We start from the raw sequence: 17,115 nt of genomic DNA, 5'->3' as shown, positions 1-17,115 counted from the left end.
AATCAATTGGGCCATAATTGGATTTGGGGGGAATTCCACAAGCCTTTGCGAATGATTTAGGTCATGTTGAATGGCCTTGGGGGTTGTCTGCATGTTAATGACACTATCTCTGTCCCATATCAGTCATCACATTTCTCCTGTGGGCATTTTCAGACAGGTTAAGCTCCTGGTCATTGATCCAAGGAGTGCAGAGGAAAGCCTTTAAGCACATCTCAATTAATTGTTTGTTGGGCCGCTGCGTAAGCTTCTCACTCAGTATTTGAATCGCGGCCACTAGTGAAGCCCAAACAGCCGCACAGTAACACAAACTTAGCAACGAAAACAAAGAGCTGTGAGCACACACTTTTAGCCCCGGGGTCAGAGGGTTTACCTACCCGCTTTCCCGCTTTCCCAGGTGGTCCGGAAGGCCCCTGGATGCCACGAGGGCCCTGTATCGAGTAAAGAGGAGAGAATACTGACCAGTCATACTTGTATTTGAATATGCCTACACATGTGTATTTGTCTAGGGAGAATTATTCTTTATATTAGTGCGGAATGTCAATATTGAAACTGTCTATATAAACAAGTGCACATATGTTGAGAAAATAAGTAACTGCATGCATTTGTCACAAAACATATAGTAGTAGGTCTAACATGCTACATACTAATTATTTCTTTACTCAAAATAATAGCGTTATCTTTGAATGATATATTACCTGAGGACCTGGGTCACCACCTTCACCTTTAAGTCCCGGAGAACCATGAAGCCCCTATGAAAAAGGGAACAGTGGCATCTTTATTCAAATATGCATACATTTCCTCCAGGCTTCAGTGGTGTAATGGTGTCGTTTTGACAGCAGGTGGCGGTGTTTAGCTGACATTGCCCATTGTTCTGTCCAGGGGGAGTGCAAATACTGAACAGCTAGATTCAGTACAGGGTGAGGATGACATGTGAAAAAGAAGTTAATTTAATCCTGTTTAACGAATCGCTTTGTATTATTATGAAATGAGCGGTTTGATTAAAGAGGTACGAACACGTTTTGCATCTTGTTGTGCAAAGACCTGCAACAAGTAAATTCAACACTTCAGCGATAGATTTAAATGTCTAATTTGTAGCAAGACTAAATGTTTGCTCAATAATCTAGATATAGACATATGATGAGTCTTCATTTCTTGTGGAGAGCCCCTTTCTGTGGATAAATAGTGGATCGTGTATCAACAAGCCAGGGAGATTGGAAAGAGGGGAGGCAACGAGGGGATGATATTTTCTTGGCAGCTGTTTGCAGCAAGACAGAGGCCACTTAACTACACAGCGGCGAAGCAACCAATCAAAACAAACTACCTGTGATTATTGATCCTCTAAAGGGACATCATCGTATACAGGTAAACAATGTGACATACGCATTAAATCAACCAAGCATTGGACAACACTGCAGATGATGCAAATGGACAAAACATTATAGTTCAATATCGAGCAGTCTGTTTCAATTAACACAAAAAGGGCACTTTATTACAAGGAAATGAGGTATAAAGCACTCACCACTGGTCCTGATCTTCCTGTCAAACCCATTGGCCCCGGGGGTCCCCTCATCGCCAGCTGCAAACCAGACACACACAGAAACTACATTAGATTCTTCTCTTTTTACCGACTTTAGGCCTTCACTGTCTATCAATACTGACATGTTATATAAGAAATGAGACTGCTGTATATACCTTTTATAACATCCCGAAATGCATTTGGTTAATGTAATCTATGCTCAAAGTTCATGTAATGTGTTAACTAAATATTTAAATAATTAAGATAGAGTCTTCCCACTTCTTTTCGAGCATCAGTGTTTCATTTAGTACATGTTTTAAGTCCATTTTAGACAGTTTGCATTTCTTCTGTACCACTTTTTGTTAGTTTTGCACCGTGGCATAACTAGATCAAAATACATAAATTAATAAATATGTCTACAAGATTCTTTTAGAAGCGTCTAGTATGAAAAATGCATTATGAGAAATCAAAGCGTAACTATTTCGCTATTACTTCCATGTTATTCCAGGTTCACTTAGATTATTATGACAAACTTGACATCCATGTGCTAATGTGAGTCAAAACCATAACTCTTAAATCTAATAAAACGGTTGGGCCATAACAAAAACAACAGTGTACGCTCTTCTTTCAAACCGTGACATGTCCAGCGCCCCGGTCCCTGGAGACCTCCACCTGTTATTCAAGGCCACCCGGGGGGCACAAGTATTTTTAACAGTGTCTCTTGTGTGTGCATCTGTTCAAAGTAGCTCATTTTATGTTGTGGCTCGGCATATCTGCATTTAGCCAGGCCGACTAAAATGCAACTAGAACTGCCCCCCGCCCATTCCACCAAAATACAGTCCTTACAGCTGTGAGGGGGACACAGGAGGGGACTGGGACATTTTGGAGGTACCTTCTTACCACTTCTTGTTTGGTTTACTTACTCTGGCCTGGGAGAGGATGGCCTGTGCTTGGGCTTCTTGAGCGGACACAACAGGACCCTTCTCACCATCACCACCAAAACGGAACTACGGAAATCAAACAACACTGTCATTTTATGTAAATACTAAGCAATATTACTGGATTACACTAAAGTTCAACATTTTTACAAATACAGTTTGAACCAGCTCTATAACAGGTCTATACCAGGATGAAATGGGACTATACCATGGGCGAGTCCTAGATATCCCTGGTATCATTTGTATTCCTCATACAGCAGTTTGAAAACCACAGGACTAATAAATACATTCTACAAACATATGTCCCCAGTTCCCACCAGAAAGAAGTTATTTTTATTTCAAACTCAATTTCAAACCTACAGATAAAGCTCGGTACCCAATACTGATTGTGAGACTCTAATGACAGTTAAAACACTTTTTTGTCAAATATAATGCAATTTTTAACACAAACAAGATAAGATAAGAGATAAGATATTCCTTTATTGTCCCACATGGGGAAATTTCATTGGTGCAACGCAGGTAGATACAGAGGTAGATACAAACAAATAGTACTTTTTAAAATATCTATTATACTTGTTCTGATTTAGATCTAAAGCTATCAATTTATTCAGTATTGACTGATCTAGTTTTTTTCTGGATGTATGCGCACGTTCATTGGCCACATAACACCAACATTGGGAATAGGAATAGAATTAATATAAGCTTCGGGGTGAGAATATACATGTAAAACATTGTGTATATGGCAGAAAAAGGTAAGAGCTTATCCTGTAGTATAGAATCAAATCAGTTGACCCACAGTGTCAAAGACTCACTGGCAGCATCAGCATTGTACCAGGAGGACCAGGCAAACCATCAGCACCAGGCAAACCAGCACGACCGTTAGGACCCTGCAGAAGAGAGATGGAAGATTGAACATCAGCATGATATGTGATCAATCCAATCTTCAATACAGTGGAAATATTTATCATACATCTAACTATAGCTTGCATTGTGTACTAGATTAAAAAGAAGCCTGAAGGCCTAATGAAGCCTCTGGCGATAAAACCTCTGCTTCTAACTTATGTCCAGCTGCAACCTGTATTTTTTTTTTTTTAAATTGTACTAATAATTAATGAAACACCAAAATCTATACTACATAATCCACTATGTTCAATATCATTAATTCCAATCCTTAGAATTACATCACGTCTTATGTTATATGAGGTATAAATTACTTTTTACAGTCAAATATTATTCATTATTTTAACCCAACACGTTTATATACCATACACAATTACACCTGTAAAAGCTGTTACTTTAATCACCAATTTGCTCATATAATTTAGCACTTAGTTTGTCCATATGTGAGCCACGCTTGCTCTCCTCTGTCCAAAACCAACTTCCTGTCAGATGAGGTCTAATGTGTTTATTTTCAAATAACTTTGAATTCAGATGAAATAAATAATGAGTGTAAGATCAAACACCACTACCACAATGGAAATTTTTAGTGTGTAGTGTTTTGGGTGATGTCATGATTGTGTAATGATTGTTTCTGCAAAACTAAACATGTGTCCACTTTTTCAACCCCCCCTTGTATCAGCTTTATATTTGAAAGCACTTTTTATAGTTGTATACGTGTGATTATGACCAGTGCTGGGTGGAAGCAAACGTAGTTATAGAATACTGAATACCTGCAATTAAAATGTGTTTTGTAACATGCTACATCGCTCAGTACAGTGTTCTGAATATTTAGAACACTTTCACTTTAATTTGTATTATATTTTAGTGCAACATACATGATGTAAGATTAAAACTGTTTGTAATGCATGATTTATTTATCACTTAAAACATAATGAAAACTCCCACAAACTTTCTATTTTGTCTCACTAAAACCAGCCAGTTTGAAGTGTCATCTGCCTGGTCAAATACCACAATGTAATCTTTGACTTTTGCACTATTGCACTACCATCAAATGCAGATAAATACTGTTTCTCAAAATTAGTATTCTGAGTACATATTTTCAGTACATGTTTTGTTGCTTCCCAAACTTTATTTGTTCTTATCTGGTCTTACCCTATCACCGGGATCTCCAGAGGTGCCTGGAGGTCCTTGAAGGCCGGAGGGACCTGGGAGACCCTAAAAATGAGGAACATCAATTAGCTACAGATCAAAAACAGAACAAAAATCCTGTCTTATTTCTCTTTGTACTGACAGAGGGGCCAGGAGGTCCGGGTGGTCCTTCAATCAGCATCCCCTGAAAACAGACACACAAGTTGATCTCACGGGAACAGAACTAGAATACAAAATCGTGTCCTGACGAGAAGTTACGACACTGGAGCGGTTGTTGAGCTCCGAGAGTCTTACAGGTTCAATAACGGCAGGCTCGCCCTTCTCTCCCTTCTGTCCAAAAGCGCCTTCGACCCCAGCGATCTGCAGACACAAATATGCACACAGGTGACACTCTTCACACAGCAGCTCCAGCACACACACACGTACACACATACACACACACACACACACACGCAGACACACACACACACACACACACACACATACACACACACACACACATACACACACACACACACACACACACACGCAGACACACACACACACACACACACACACACACATGCACACAAAACCAACAGAAAGTCATATTAGAATCCTTTATTAAATGTACTTCAACAATGCACTAGATAGAAGACAGAAGAGAGAGGAAGGATGTTAGCTTAGGTAACTAGGTGCTTCATATCAACATGCTCCAAACAAAATCCCAATGTAGTGGTAGATGCAAACGGTGACTGTGAAATAACAAAGAAATGTGGGAAAAGCCTAATAAAAATCATTGAAATTTGGCATAATTGAAGGGAAATAAAGTCAACTGTAGTGTGTGTGAGCTCACTAATTACATATATGCTGTTTCACGATAAAAAAAAAGAAAGGAAAATGTAGTTGGAGAAAGTCTGGGAGTCCCTGGATAAGTGGAAGAAAATGGATGGATGGATAATTTAAAATAAAATGGTGACATCAGTTGCAAAATAATGAATTAATTTTAAAATAGTAATGATAAAGGAACGACAATTCTCTTCAAATTAGAAAACAAAGCAGGTATATTTAATTTTTTGGACAAACAAGGGGACTTCTTGAGCTTCTTTTGGCTTACGTATGTGAAACATACAGTTCCACAAAATGACATTAAACGTATATATCTTGCATTTATTATATTACAAGTTTAGTGCCATACTGTAAATAATTCTAGGCATAGAAATAGTGCAGATTTAATGGCACGTTCACACTTGACCTGCTTTGGTCCTGGTTTTGGTCCAGTTTGAGTCCTAATGTAGCTTTTGTTTCGGTCCCGTTCTAGTAATGGTTTAGTTAAGGATGTTATGTTTGTTTAATCAATAATCGTGATATTTCAGGTCACAATATAATCATAAGAACCAAAAAAATTATAATTGTGAAAAAATTTAGAAGCTAAATTACATATATTTTGTTCAATATATAGCCTAAAAATAGACTTAAATGTAAATAACTTATTTTGTGACAATTAACTTGTTTTGTCTTTCAGAAAGCTAAAGATTTCACTGCTGTTTGCTCATAGCTTCAAAAATCGCAAATTATCGTTCAATCGTGATGTTTCTTTCAACAATATCTTTTTCTTTATACCGTGATATCTCTAGGTTTAGTCCTGGTCTTGTTTTAGTTCTGGGTTTGTCTCAGTTTAGTCTAAATGTGCTGAATGTGTAACTGTGGACTTGGTTTAGTCCTGTTCTAGTCCTTGATCCTGGTCTAGTCAGGTTTAGTTTGAGTTTAGCTTTGGTTTAGTCCCAATTCTGATGTGGTGAATGTGAATGTGAATGCCCCTTATATACCAAATTATTCCACAGTTAAATCTGAACCGGATGGACGTGGGTTATGTTGACATCACCTTCCAATACTCATTGACACATTTCTCATGCAAACCGAGGCGTCATGCACTAAAACCGTCCCCATAGTAGTCCAGGCCGGCCATGCACACGCCCTCCTCGGGTCCAGGTGTGGGCACAATACTTACGGCGCTCTCCGAAATGTCCGTCTCAGCCGCCACCCCGGGCCCCACCTCATCGTCAGGGGCCGCGGTGGGCTGGGCCTTGGCTGTGCCATAATCATCGTAACTGGTGTAATCATAAACCTTGCTGTCAACCTCTCCCAAGTCATACTCCTTTAGGTCGTACGCGTTAAAGTCATACGCGTTTGAATCGTGAGTGTCCGGGGCGACGGTGGGCTCCTGAGCTGTAGCCTCAGTCACAAGACCCCCAGCAAGGTCCTCCTCCACAGCCTTCACAAGCCAAGAGTTGTGCAATGAAGAGGCAGAATTAGTCAAGCGATTAGACTACTGTATGCCATGAGAGCAAATGATCAAATGAGAATGACGTTAATAGCAATGGCAACATCTTATTTACATGTCATAAACGGACCTGAAGATGACATATGACATTACAAATACTGAATGCTGTGTAATCCACATACTCAATATGTACATTCAAGCAAAATAATGATAAATAAGGTGATGCCATTATGAGAAAAGTAAAGTAATTCTACTGTACAAAACACATTGTTATTTCAGCCGTCTGACTTGTGCAGATGAGAACATGACATGGCTGAAGAAACAATGTGATTCGATGGTTTGTACTAAAGCATTTAAACTGGACATCAAAATTAGATGTGATCAGATTATAGTTGTGCAAACACCCAAAGGCAGTTTAGCAGCTCATCTTCACACTTTGTGTATTTAGCACAACTGAGACATCACATTTAATACAGTAGTCTTCTGTAATTTTAGATGAAGAGTATTTGGATTTGATTTGTTCAACACAATAGATGTAATAACATGCTGGCACTTTTCCATGTTCACAAATGAAGATTTGTCTCTTGAAAAGGTTTGTAATCACATCCTTGTGTTGAACACTGCAGGTTTCAGGCTGTGAGGGCTTTAGTGATCCTGGATCACAGTCCATTTGGTGAACTACAAACTACAGATAATTACCATGGCTCTCCCAGAGAGCAGCTCTCAGGGACACCTCTTAAAGACACAGCATTGATTTGAATGTATGTGTCTTTGTTGTTTCGTACCACGTAGTTCAGATGAGGATCTATCTGTTCTAATACATACAAGAATAAAAAGAATGGAGCACATTACCTCATGGGGTCCACTGATGTCATAGGGGGACTGAGTTTGAGTATCGGCTAACGTCCCGTAGTCAATGTCTGTATTGTAATCTCCTTCTACATTGTTTAGCTGAGTCATGTTGGAAAAGGAAAGAAGAATAAAGCAAGCGTTAACTTAGAGGCAGAAACAGGTGTTATGAAGTGGTCTATTATGTATCTATTGATGCTACTGCTACTAGGATATTAGGGCCGCTCTATCTGCCATCACAGATCTCCCTTTCACAGTTTGAGTGGGACAATCTTGATAGACTGGACATTTTCTCTAAGGTTTACCCTAAAACTTCCTCTGGGCCGCGCTGGAGCTGTGGCCTGGTAGCCAGGCATCGGGCGCTTCTTCTTAGCGGGAAACTTTTTAGCAGGTGATTTTTTGGCAGCCAAGAACCTAAAAGGCTTTGACTTGGTTTTACTAAGGGACTTTGTGGTCCTCTTCTTTTTCATGGAGACACTACGTTTGGTTCTCTGGAAAAAGGTGCAGCAACAAACAGCACCAAGACAAACACAGAACATTTAAAAGTGGAAATGACCCAAAAGCCAGAGTCTGACTGTTGTGCATGAATCCAATACATATGAAACCATGTTTTGATATAGTGTCAAACACAGATGATCTGTGTTATTCATTGAGTGAGTATGTTGTAGAAAAAAATCAGTTGTTTCATCTGGACGCTGTTTTTAGAAAAAACAAAATGTTTCGACTCTCATCCAGGAGTCATTCTCAATCTGTCAATCGAGTCTGGGACCTTAGGTTTTACTCTGTGTAAGCCCCGCCCACCGGGCAGTTATTCTAGAACTAGAACAGGACCAAACCGTGTTTGTGCATTCAGACAAACCCAGAGGTAAAAAAAGAACAGGACAAACCTAGAGATGTCCAGCTACAACTGATTCTTTTCTACAATGGAACACTCCTGGACGAATGAGGTATTACACGGACTTAGTGTGTATATGCAGCACAACAGTTCAGACCAAGGCCTCTCACACACAGAAAATGAGTACATTAAACAAGTACAGTAAACAGAACACTGAGGCTTTGCCATCCAGCAACACCTTCAACCAAGTGAGTCACAAGAACTTTGTTTTTAAGGAAAATGTGACATGTTATAATTGCTGACATGGAATGCATGGAGTAGTTTAAAGGCGTACTGGAGTGCAAAGCCCCTTTAAGCAGACAGTGATCACAGAGAGTGGAGAAAGCAGCCTGTAACACACGTCACATGCACACACTGAGCATCCACTGTCTCTGTGACAAACTGCACACAAGTCATTTACAAAAACAGATTTTCAGAGGACGTGCGCAGATGTGCATGTGAACGTAAACATGAGACACAGACACTTTGGGACACGGACAAACCAGGCGCTACAGTCCACACAAAGTAAAGGTTTTGTTCCTGCTCATTTACCTGCGGCTCTGGATACTCATCGGTGGGAATGGTTTCTGTGGCTCCCTCAGAGTAATCATAGAACTGAGAGTAATCTAAGTCATCAGTAAAGTACTGCAAACCGACAGAGGAGAGAGAGAGAAGTGTTAGACAAGGATGCACTCTGCTGTCTCTGCAAGATGATACCAGACATACAGTATCATCCTGAGGTTTAAGCATGTTAAAGCAGGTAAAAAGCCAAATATGATCTGTTACAACAAACTAGCAATAATAATGACCCTGCTGGTCTCTGCCACAAGTGATAATAAGTAAATGACAGAGAAAACAGGGTCTGAAAATGCCTACAAGTTTTGGCCTACAAGCATAAACAGATGGTTGTTTAAAAGCTCATAAAAGCTAGAAAACAATAGAGGTCCTACCAGCTGCATCCAGTGATCTCGTAATGGAACTTTCTCACTACAAGCACGCAAATGATACGTCTCTGGAACTCAATGTCAGCCACATTAAAGGCTTGGTTCAAGAGAGATGGACACATTTTAGTGATTGCAAGAGGTCACTGGGAATAACGCTGTTAATATGCATAATAGAGCTTTGACTAAACTCTATATGCATGTATTTACTGCAGAAATACTGTGGTAATAAGCACTTAATGCATTAAATATGGTTAAAAAAAAGCCACATCACAAGTTTAAATATGTTAGCAGCAAAACAGATCATTGAGTAGACAGACATAAAACCTGTGCACGTCAATGACTTGCTCGGAATTGACAATTAAAGGCATCCTTGGGCAGCATGTGAGACAGGGTAGAAAAGGGTTAAATAAAATTGTTGCTGTGCCAAACTGCTAACTGTGTGATCTACTGGCATTGAAATCTATTCCACATGTAAATACCAGCTTCTACTTTGTAAAGTAGAACATAACTTAGTAAAGACAACTATAGTAGTTCAAAGACGACAATTACTACATGCAATACCATCGTTGTTGGTATGTTTTCTTTATATGGATAATGAGAGATCTTTGCTATATATATATATTCAATTGTAATTACCCAATTTAGAAACTTTCATTCACACCTCTCATTGTGGCTAGTACTGTTCACCTGTAATGCTAATCCTTCAGTTTTGTACTTATTTGTTTCTTTGTGATGTCATAATGACCTCAAAGAGTGCATATTACACTACAGGAGCTGTTAAAGCAAGTGCAATGTTTCTTTTGGCAGACTTATCAAACGCTAACGCCGGCAGCTTAGCCAATATCTTCGTCTTCGAAGAGACGTTTTGGCAAGACTACGCCACAACTTTCCCTTAGGGGGAATTTTCTAAGCTCTAATAAACTACTGTTACTACTTAAGGCATGTCTCCTTGAACACAATGCATTACACGCTTTTGAACAAGTAAGAACAATGTGCAACCAAAGCAATAAAACACACGATGTCAGTCAAAGCCAAAAGACAAAAATAAGTTAGAATTAATCTCAAAGAAGACATATTATGCTTTTTTTCCTCTAGTATTTTGTGCTAATCCATCTCACGCCTTTATAAATATTTAACTTTTTTTAAATGTACACCACAGTATCGATCTAAAATGACAAACAGAAATGTCAAATAGAAACAAGCATGAATCCAGGTACAATTAAAGTGGATGTTCTAAGAAAGTCTAAGTAATTTTGGGTTAGCTGACCTCATCCGCCTCCTGGGCTTGCACTCTCTGTCCGTGGGGAGTGTCACAGTCGGGGCTGTAGTGTTCACAGTAGTCGTAGGCGGCGGTTGCATCGGCCACAATCAAGAGCTGCTGGATGTCACCCTGCGAAAACCACGAGACACAACGTTAGAGCCAAAAAATCCCACCATATAATCTGCTATTTCGACTGAGAACCAAGAGCGTGGCGAGCTAGAATGTTTGAGAAACTAAAAAGCACCTCGGAAGGTTTCATGTCTCGTCTTGTGCCTACGTTAAAGGAGGTTTGAATGTAGATGCTAAATTACAATCATTTTGGAGTCCCACACATGCAATATATTGTGCAAATAACTTGAATATATAAAAGCGAGTTGATCTTGGAATGCACATGTGTTATCAAAGCAGGCATAAAGGTTGACACAGAAAATTAACAAAATAATAATTTAGATATAGAGCAGTAAACTTGTAAAATTACAGTTTGAACTAGATATTTTTTCCTTTAAACCAAGTAATTTCTCTTGTGCATCAATAAAGTTAGTCTAAGTCTGAACCTTTCTCAGCTCAATACAATAAAAGTGCTAAATGTGAAACTATAAAACACCTTTAACAATACGGACAGGACCATGGTCTGTTAGAAGGTGTCAAAACAACATTTTCACTCAAAATGCAGAAAAAATGTGAAAACAATAGCATTCCTTTCGACCAAACTGGCATAAAGTATGTTTTCCGAAGCCCGGAGTGTCCACGGCTAAGTTTGTGACTGGACACCACAATGTCAAAATAACAGCCGTGTTCTGCTTCTGCTGCCAAAGAATACACCTCACAAGAAGACAGTGCAGACAGTACAATGACAAAAGTACATACAGTACAAGGACAACGCTATGCCAGTTTGTGACAGTACAATATTCAGATCAGATCACACTCAAGGCTCAGGGTATTCACAAGTATGCAGTATTTTTTTTGCAAACGGGGTCTCAGCAGTCCATCAACATTAGCATCAAGACAAGACACTGTAGTAACATTAGTATGAGTGGTAGTAGGAGTAGTAGGAATAGTATTACGTATAGTAGTAGTTGTAGATCTAGTAGCATTAAAAGTAGTATTCATGTTGGTGTTAGTCATAATAGTAGCCTTTTAGTAGTAGTAGCAGCTGTATAGGGCAGTCGGAGATGTGTTTTTTTGTTAGTTAATAAGTATTTTTTGGGATTGTGATGATTGATTTGGAACACAACAGAAAGGAGGGCACTTGGAATAAATTAGTTAGAGATTTGGTGAGTAATCGAGAGTTTAATCTGCCATTTTACACATGAATATAGACGTTTTCTGTATAAATAATTGTCAATTGCGTGAATTCCTTGTGGTCTTGTCAGTGTAGTTTGGTCAGATAAGCTAATTTACAGCATGTACCTCACACTGCACTGTGCAATAAACCCAATAGGACCAAAAATGCCTTACACGGACATAAAGTAAACAAATACTTTCGCTAGCACAATGCATTGCCCCACATGTGTTGACTAATCGACACACAGTTCTTCGAGTACAGCGCTACAGCAGTAATAGCAGCAGTAGTAGTAGTCAGATACAATTAATTGAGCAACATTTTCCCTTTAAATATTCTGACATGAATAAATAAAAGGTGAAAGCCTGTTTATCGTGCTAATAATCAGTTTGTCGATTTGCAAACATGACCTAATAGTGACTTAAGAGTGGCAATGCCGTATCTGGATATCAGAACCGAACAGGCAGGTGACAGACAGTGCCCATTGAACATAACGCAGACTCAAGCTGGAAAGAGGACGGAGCGTGCTGCAGCTTGTCAGGAGAATGTGAGTTTGAACACTTCTGCCCCGCTGTGCTGCAGACACGCTGGAGATGTATGGCTCTTTCACATGAAGCCCAATGTAAACAGCCCTGTGCTTACGGCCCGTCTCCGGGGGAAACAAAGAGAAGTCCTTGAAACGTTCACTTCGTAACTTCGTCATTTATGGACAGCTTTGGTTTGACAGTACAAAGAGTTTCACACTGTGCCTGTGCGATGGAATGTGAGTTTAAAGCTGCATAATGTCACTTTTCTGCTTAGGGGGTGTTTGCTACCTGCCTCTCTCTTTGGATGTATTATTGCTTTGCCCAGAATGTACCACAGTATTGTATTCAAATACGTTCCTTGCACTTATTCCATCGCTTAAAAAATACTTTGAAAAACACGCATTTTTACTGTAAGCAGGGTCGCCGCTCCACAGATCTGACCTGTGTATTGACCTGCTCGTCTCTATGGAGAGATATACTATAGGTTTAATGCCATATTATGGACCGTTCTGACATCTCCATGAAGACAAACAGAAAAGTTACACAGTGCAGACTTGATTTTTGATTTTTTTCTTTCTCAATAAATCGACCAGGACAAGCTGGACAGGACAAGCTGGTTCGCTTTTGCATAAAACATACATAAAAACAGAAGAGGTAAAAAGCTAATCTAAATGTGCATTATTAGTTAAAGGGTTTTACCAACAGTTGAACGCATGTTGTTGACCAATGGGGAATCTGCAGTTAAGTACAATAAAGCAAAGAAGACATTGTTCATCACTGTGCTTAGGCAATTAAACACAAATAAGCTCATATGAAATCAATATTCCATTACATTTCAATTTGATATTAGTTTTAGTATTGAGTATCGTGTAAAAAGTGTGCACTGCAGTGTTTGCTTAAAGATGCTCTTATACAGTACATTTCTGGGGGAGGGCTCAACACCAGCTCGTCTCTGTTGAAATGTTACTGCTTTGCCTTAAATGTTCAACAGTATAAACTTGAACTTATCTCTCTCCATGGAGACAATAAGTTTGCCAAGTTACAGGTCCCATCCGTGGAGAGGCGAGCCAGCTCACAGACAGCTTACAAAACAATACAACATAAACTGTAAAAACTATGGTATACTCAACAGTCACTCAAACATAAGCATTTACAGTTGATCTATGATGCAGAATAAACATCATTATTGTTGGTGTATATTGCTATCACTGTTTACAATAAGTATTACCAAAGTATACACGGGATCCCAAACAAATCACAAACTTGGATTAGACAGACTGCAGTCACAAGCTCACATGGGAAGCGTTACCAAGCCACTTTTCAGACAGGATTTGGGCAGCTGGGATGTTAAAATGTGTTTTGTTCTGTGGGCGGAACACCTGGGCAGCGTTACATTCGCTCCTTGGACCTGTCTTCCATTGCACAGCGCTGAGATAAAAGCCTCTGGCAACTTGGAGCCGGGCCAGGAGGAGTTTAAAATGTGCCCCTCCCTCCAGCTACAGAAGGCGCTGCAGAACCATAAGGCAGTGTGTTAATGACGCCGGGGTCAAAGGGCAATGAGGGAAGGAGCAAGGCTGAAAGAGAGAAGCGGGGTCAAGATCAACAGCTGACACACGTGAATCTCCAGAACAAAATATTGGGCTTGATGTATTAAGAGAGGGAGAACAACTACTATACTATAACTACTACATGATTATTTGATCTATTTTGGAACAGTCTCATCCATAAAGTTTGACAGTTTTGGTCTCTGTTGAAGCCACATGGTCCAATTTGGTTCCAAACACACAATTCTCTATAAGCTGCAAGGAATGTCCAGTCTGCATTCCTGCTGAATAACTTCAAGGCTAAAAATAGCATTGATTTATAATATTAATAATGGAAATATGAAATTGTCTACATCCTTTCGAAATAAGTGAAACCATTAACTGGCTCAGCCTTTTAGACATGAGCATTCAATAAAGATGTCAAATTGTGAATTTCTCTATTTTAAATGCACCTCATAAATCAGACTATCAAGGCATCAGCCAATTATTTATTTTTTTACAATAATCACAAAACTATGTTCAGTCAAAAGGTAAACCATTGACAGAATCATGAATAATCACCATAATTTGATCACACATATGTGATCTCTTCAGAAACTAAACTGCAATTAAAGGTGCACCATGGGACTTTTCTGGTGTGAGTTTGCCACCTGCTTACTTTCGTGGATATATAGTAATACTTTGCCAAGAATGATCCACTGTATGGCATTATACTTACGGGTCAGCTCTGTGGAGAAACAACCCTGCAGAATGTCTGTTTTTCCAAGTATTTTTGAGCATTAAAAACACCCGCAGTGAGGTAAATACTGGATAGATATTTTTAATACTTCCATACTGCGGAACATTCTAGGCAAAGCAGTAGCATATCCATGGAGAAAAGTTACATAAAGCAATGTTCCAGTCATTTGTTCTGTCTATTTCTCATTTGTGTTAATTACAGGGGCCGGCTGGACATCAGTGACCAGATCAAAACACTATTAGTCGTCAATACAGCCCTTTGCCCTGAGCAACAAACCCTCAGTCCCACCTCAGCCTACTGTAACTGCACTTCTCAATACAATTAACCACTACCTCCACCCCACAGTGCATAGAGTACAGTTAAACAAGCAGAGCCAATAACGCACATAACGGTACAGGAGCAGATATGAATGTATTTGGGTAAAGGGAAGCACAGGATGAATAGACAGACTCATGCTGGACATAAGAAGCCTGAAGGATGAGGAAGAGGAGGAGCAGTGAGAGAGAGCGAGGGGGTAGGACGGGTGAGGAAGGCCCATGAAAGAGCCTCATTCATCGGGACCAGAGCCCTGAGCTGCGGTGGTCACCTCCACTCCGGGCAGGTACGCGTTGAATAACACGTTTATGAAAAATGCGGGTCAGCACATCCAATCCAAAGGCAAAAAACACACTCAAAGTCACTGTTTTACCAAACTATAAAAATAAAACTATATTCAGTCCATTTGTGTTCTTGTGATACTTCAATTTCAGACTTGACATTCATGCTAAGAAATGTGGTTGATACACAATACAGCTTTTGATACTACAATGACAATAAAAACACAACTAAAAATACTTAGATCCATTTATTTTAGAATGATGTTACATAAAAGTTCAGAAATCTATCTATCAAAGTCCTATTTAAGTCACATTTTCATCAATACATCCTCAAATCAGTATGTATAGTAGTGTAAAGTAGATAGTATCAGTTAGTATCTGGGTATTGCAGTTCTAATTTCCTTCTACCTCAAATATTCTCAGGATTCCATGATGTAGCGGTTGACAAAGTTATTTTTAATTGCTTCTGTTGCTGCTACATTCATATTTAAATCCAAACTGTTTCATTTATCATGCACATTTAGTGACATTTCCCCCCCTTTTAATATAGTGTTAATGTGCAGGCTGAAAACTCATGAAAAGGAAAAATATCAATGAAAACCAAAAAGAAAAATAAATGATAAAAAAAAAACACTATGAATACTTTGTTGTGCTTCCAAACGATTGATAAAATGGAGAAAACACAAACGTTTGCCAAATCCCGCGGACATACTTCCGACTAAACAGATTGTATCGCCTGGTTTATTTTCACATTTTAATCCAGTTTGGATATTAAAATTCAAACCACTTCCATTTCTTGTATCCCAGCATGCAGTGGGGCATGAGGAGGCACAGAGAACAGACTGGGGACCTGTTCCAAAAACCACAGAGGACTCCTGTTGACTTTTCCCTTCTTCCAGACCTTCTCCCAGCAGCACTTGACTGGACACACAGTTTTTACATACCAGTTCTTACATACAAGTCACTGAGCTTCTGCAAATGACAGCCAATCATTTCACACCATGGATGGAATTCATGGTAACGTCATGGTAACAAGAACAGAACCAAACCAACACCAGGACAAAACTCAAGTTTAAATCAGGACCAAACCAGGACCAAACTCAAGCTCAAACCAGGACAAAACTGAAGCTCATACCAGGACAAAACCAGAATCAAAAAACGCAAGCTTAAACCAGGACCAAAACAGGACAAAACTCAGGCTAAAACCAGGACCAAACCAGGACCAAACAAGGACCAAACCAGGACAAAACCAGGACAAAACTCAAGCTCAAACCAGGACAAAACCAGGACAAAACTCAAGCTTCAACCAGGATCAAATAAGGACCAAACCAGGCCCAAACCAGGACAAAACTCAAGCTCAAACCAGGCCCAAACCAGGACAAAACTCAAGCTCAAACCAGGCCCAAACCAGGACAAAACTCAAGCTCAAACCAGGCCCAAACCAGGACAAAACTCAAGCTCAAACCAGGCCCAAACCAGGACAAAACTCAAGCTTAAACCAGGCCCAAACTAGGACAAAACTCAAGCTCAAACCAGGCCCAAACTAGGACAAAACTCAAGCTCAAACCAGGCCCAAACCAGGACAAAACTCAAGCTCAAACCAGGATAAAACCAGGACAAAACTCAAGCTCAAACCAGGCCCAAACTAGGACAAAACTCAAGCTCAAACCAGGCCCAAACCAGGACAAAACTCAAGCTCAAACCAGGCCCAAACCAGGACAAAACTCAAGCTC

At 39.6% G+C, this 17,115-nt stretch overlaps 1 protein-coding gene across 1 annotated transcript in view; it reads right to left on the bottom strand.

Moving 5' to 3' along the window:
- The window catches only part of col11a1a (collagen, type XI, alpha 1a), a 39,860-nt gene that overhangs the window by 10,160 nt on the left and 12,585 nt on the right, over window positions 1-17,115 (bottom strand). The window contains exons 5-16 of the mRNA XM_072451331.1: window positions 10,701-10,823; window positions 9,042-9,134; window positions 7,619-7,717; window positions 6,494-6,757; window positions 4,798-4,863; window positions 4,646-4,687; window positions 4,507-4,569; window positions 3,267-3,341; window positions 2,440-2,523; window positions 1,520-1,576; window positions 696-749; window positions 342-428 (exon numbers count right to left, since the gene is read on the bottom strand). Coding sequence (XP_072307432.1) covers window positions 342-428; window positions 696-749; window positions 1,520-1,576; window positions 2,440-2,523; window positions 3,267-3,341; window positions 4,507-4,569; window positions 4,646-4,687; window positions 4,798-4,863; window positions 6,494-6,757; window positions 7,619-7,717; window positions 9,042-9,134; window positions 10,701-10,823 — 1,107 coding nt within the window. The remainder of the gene's footprint in view (window positions 1-341; window positions 429-695; window positions 750-1,519; window positions 1,577-2,439; window positions 2,524-3,266; window positions 3,342-4,506; window positions 4,570-4,645; window positions 4,688-4,797; window positions 4,864-6,493; window positions 6,758-7,618; window positions 7,718-9,041; window positions 9,135-10,700; window positions 10,824-17,115) is intronic.

The sequence above is a fragment of the Eucyclogobius newberryi genome, unplaced genomic scaffold, assembly GCF_026437365.1.
Source record: "Eucyclogobius newberryi isolate DKJ021-1_F unplaced genomic scaffold, fEucNew1.0.hap1 SCAF_18, whole genome shotgun sequence".
Lineage (NCBI taxonomy): Eukaryota > Metazoa > Chordata > Actinopteri > Gobiiformes > Gobiidae > Eucyclogobius > Eucyclogobius newberryi.
The sequence above is the reverse complement of the archived record's forward strand: the minus strand, read 5'-3'. Positions and strand labels throughout refer to the sequence as shown.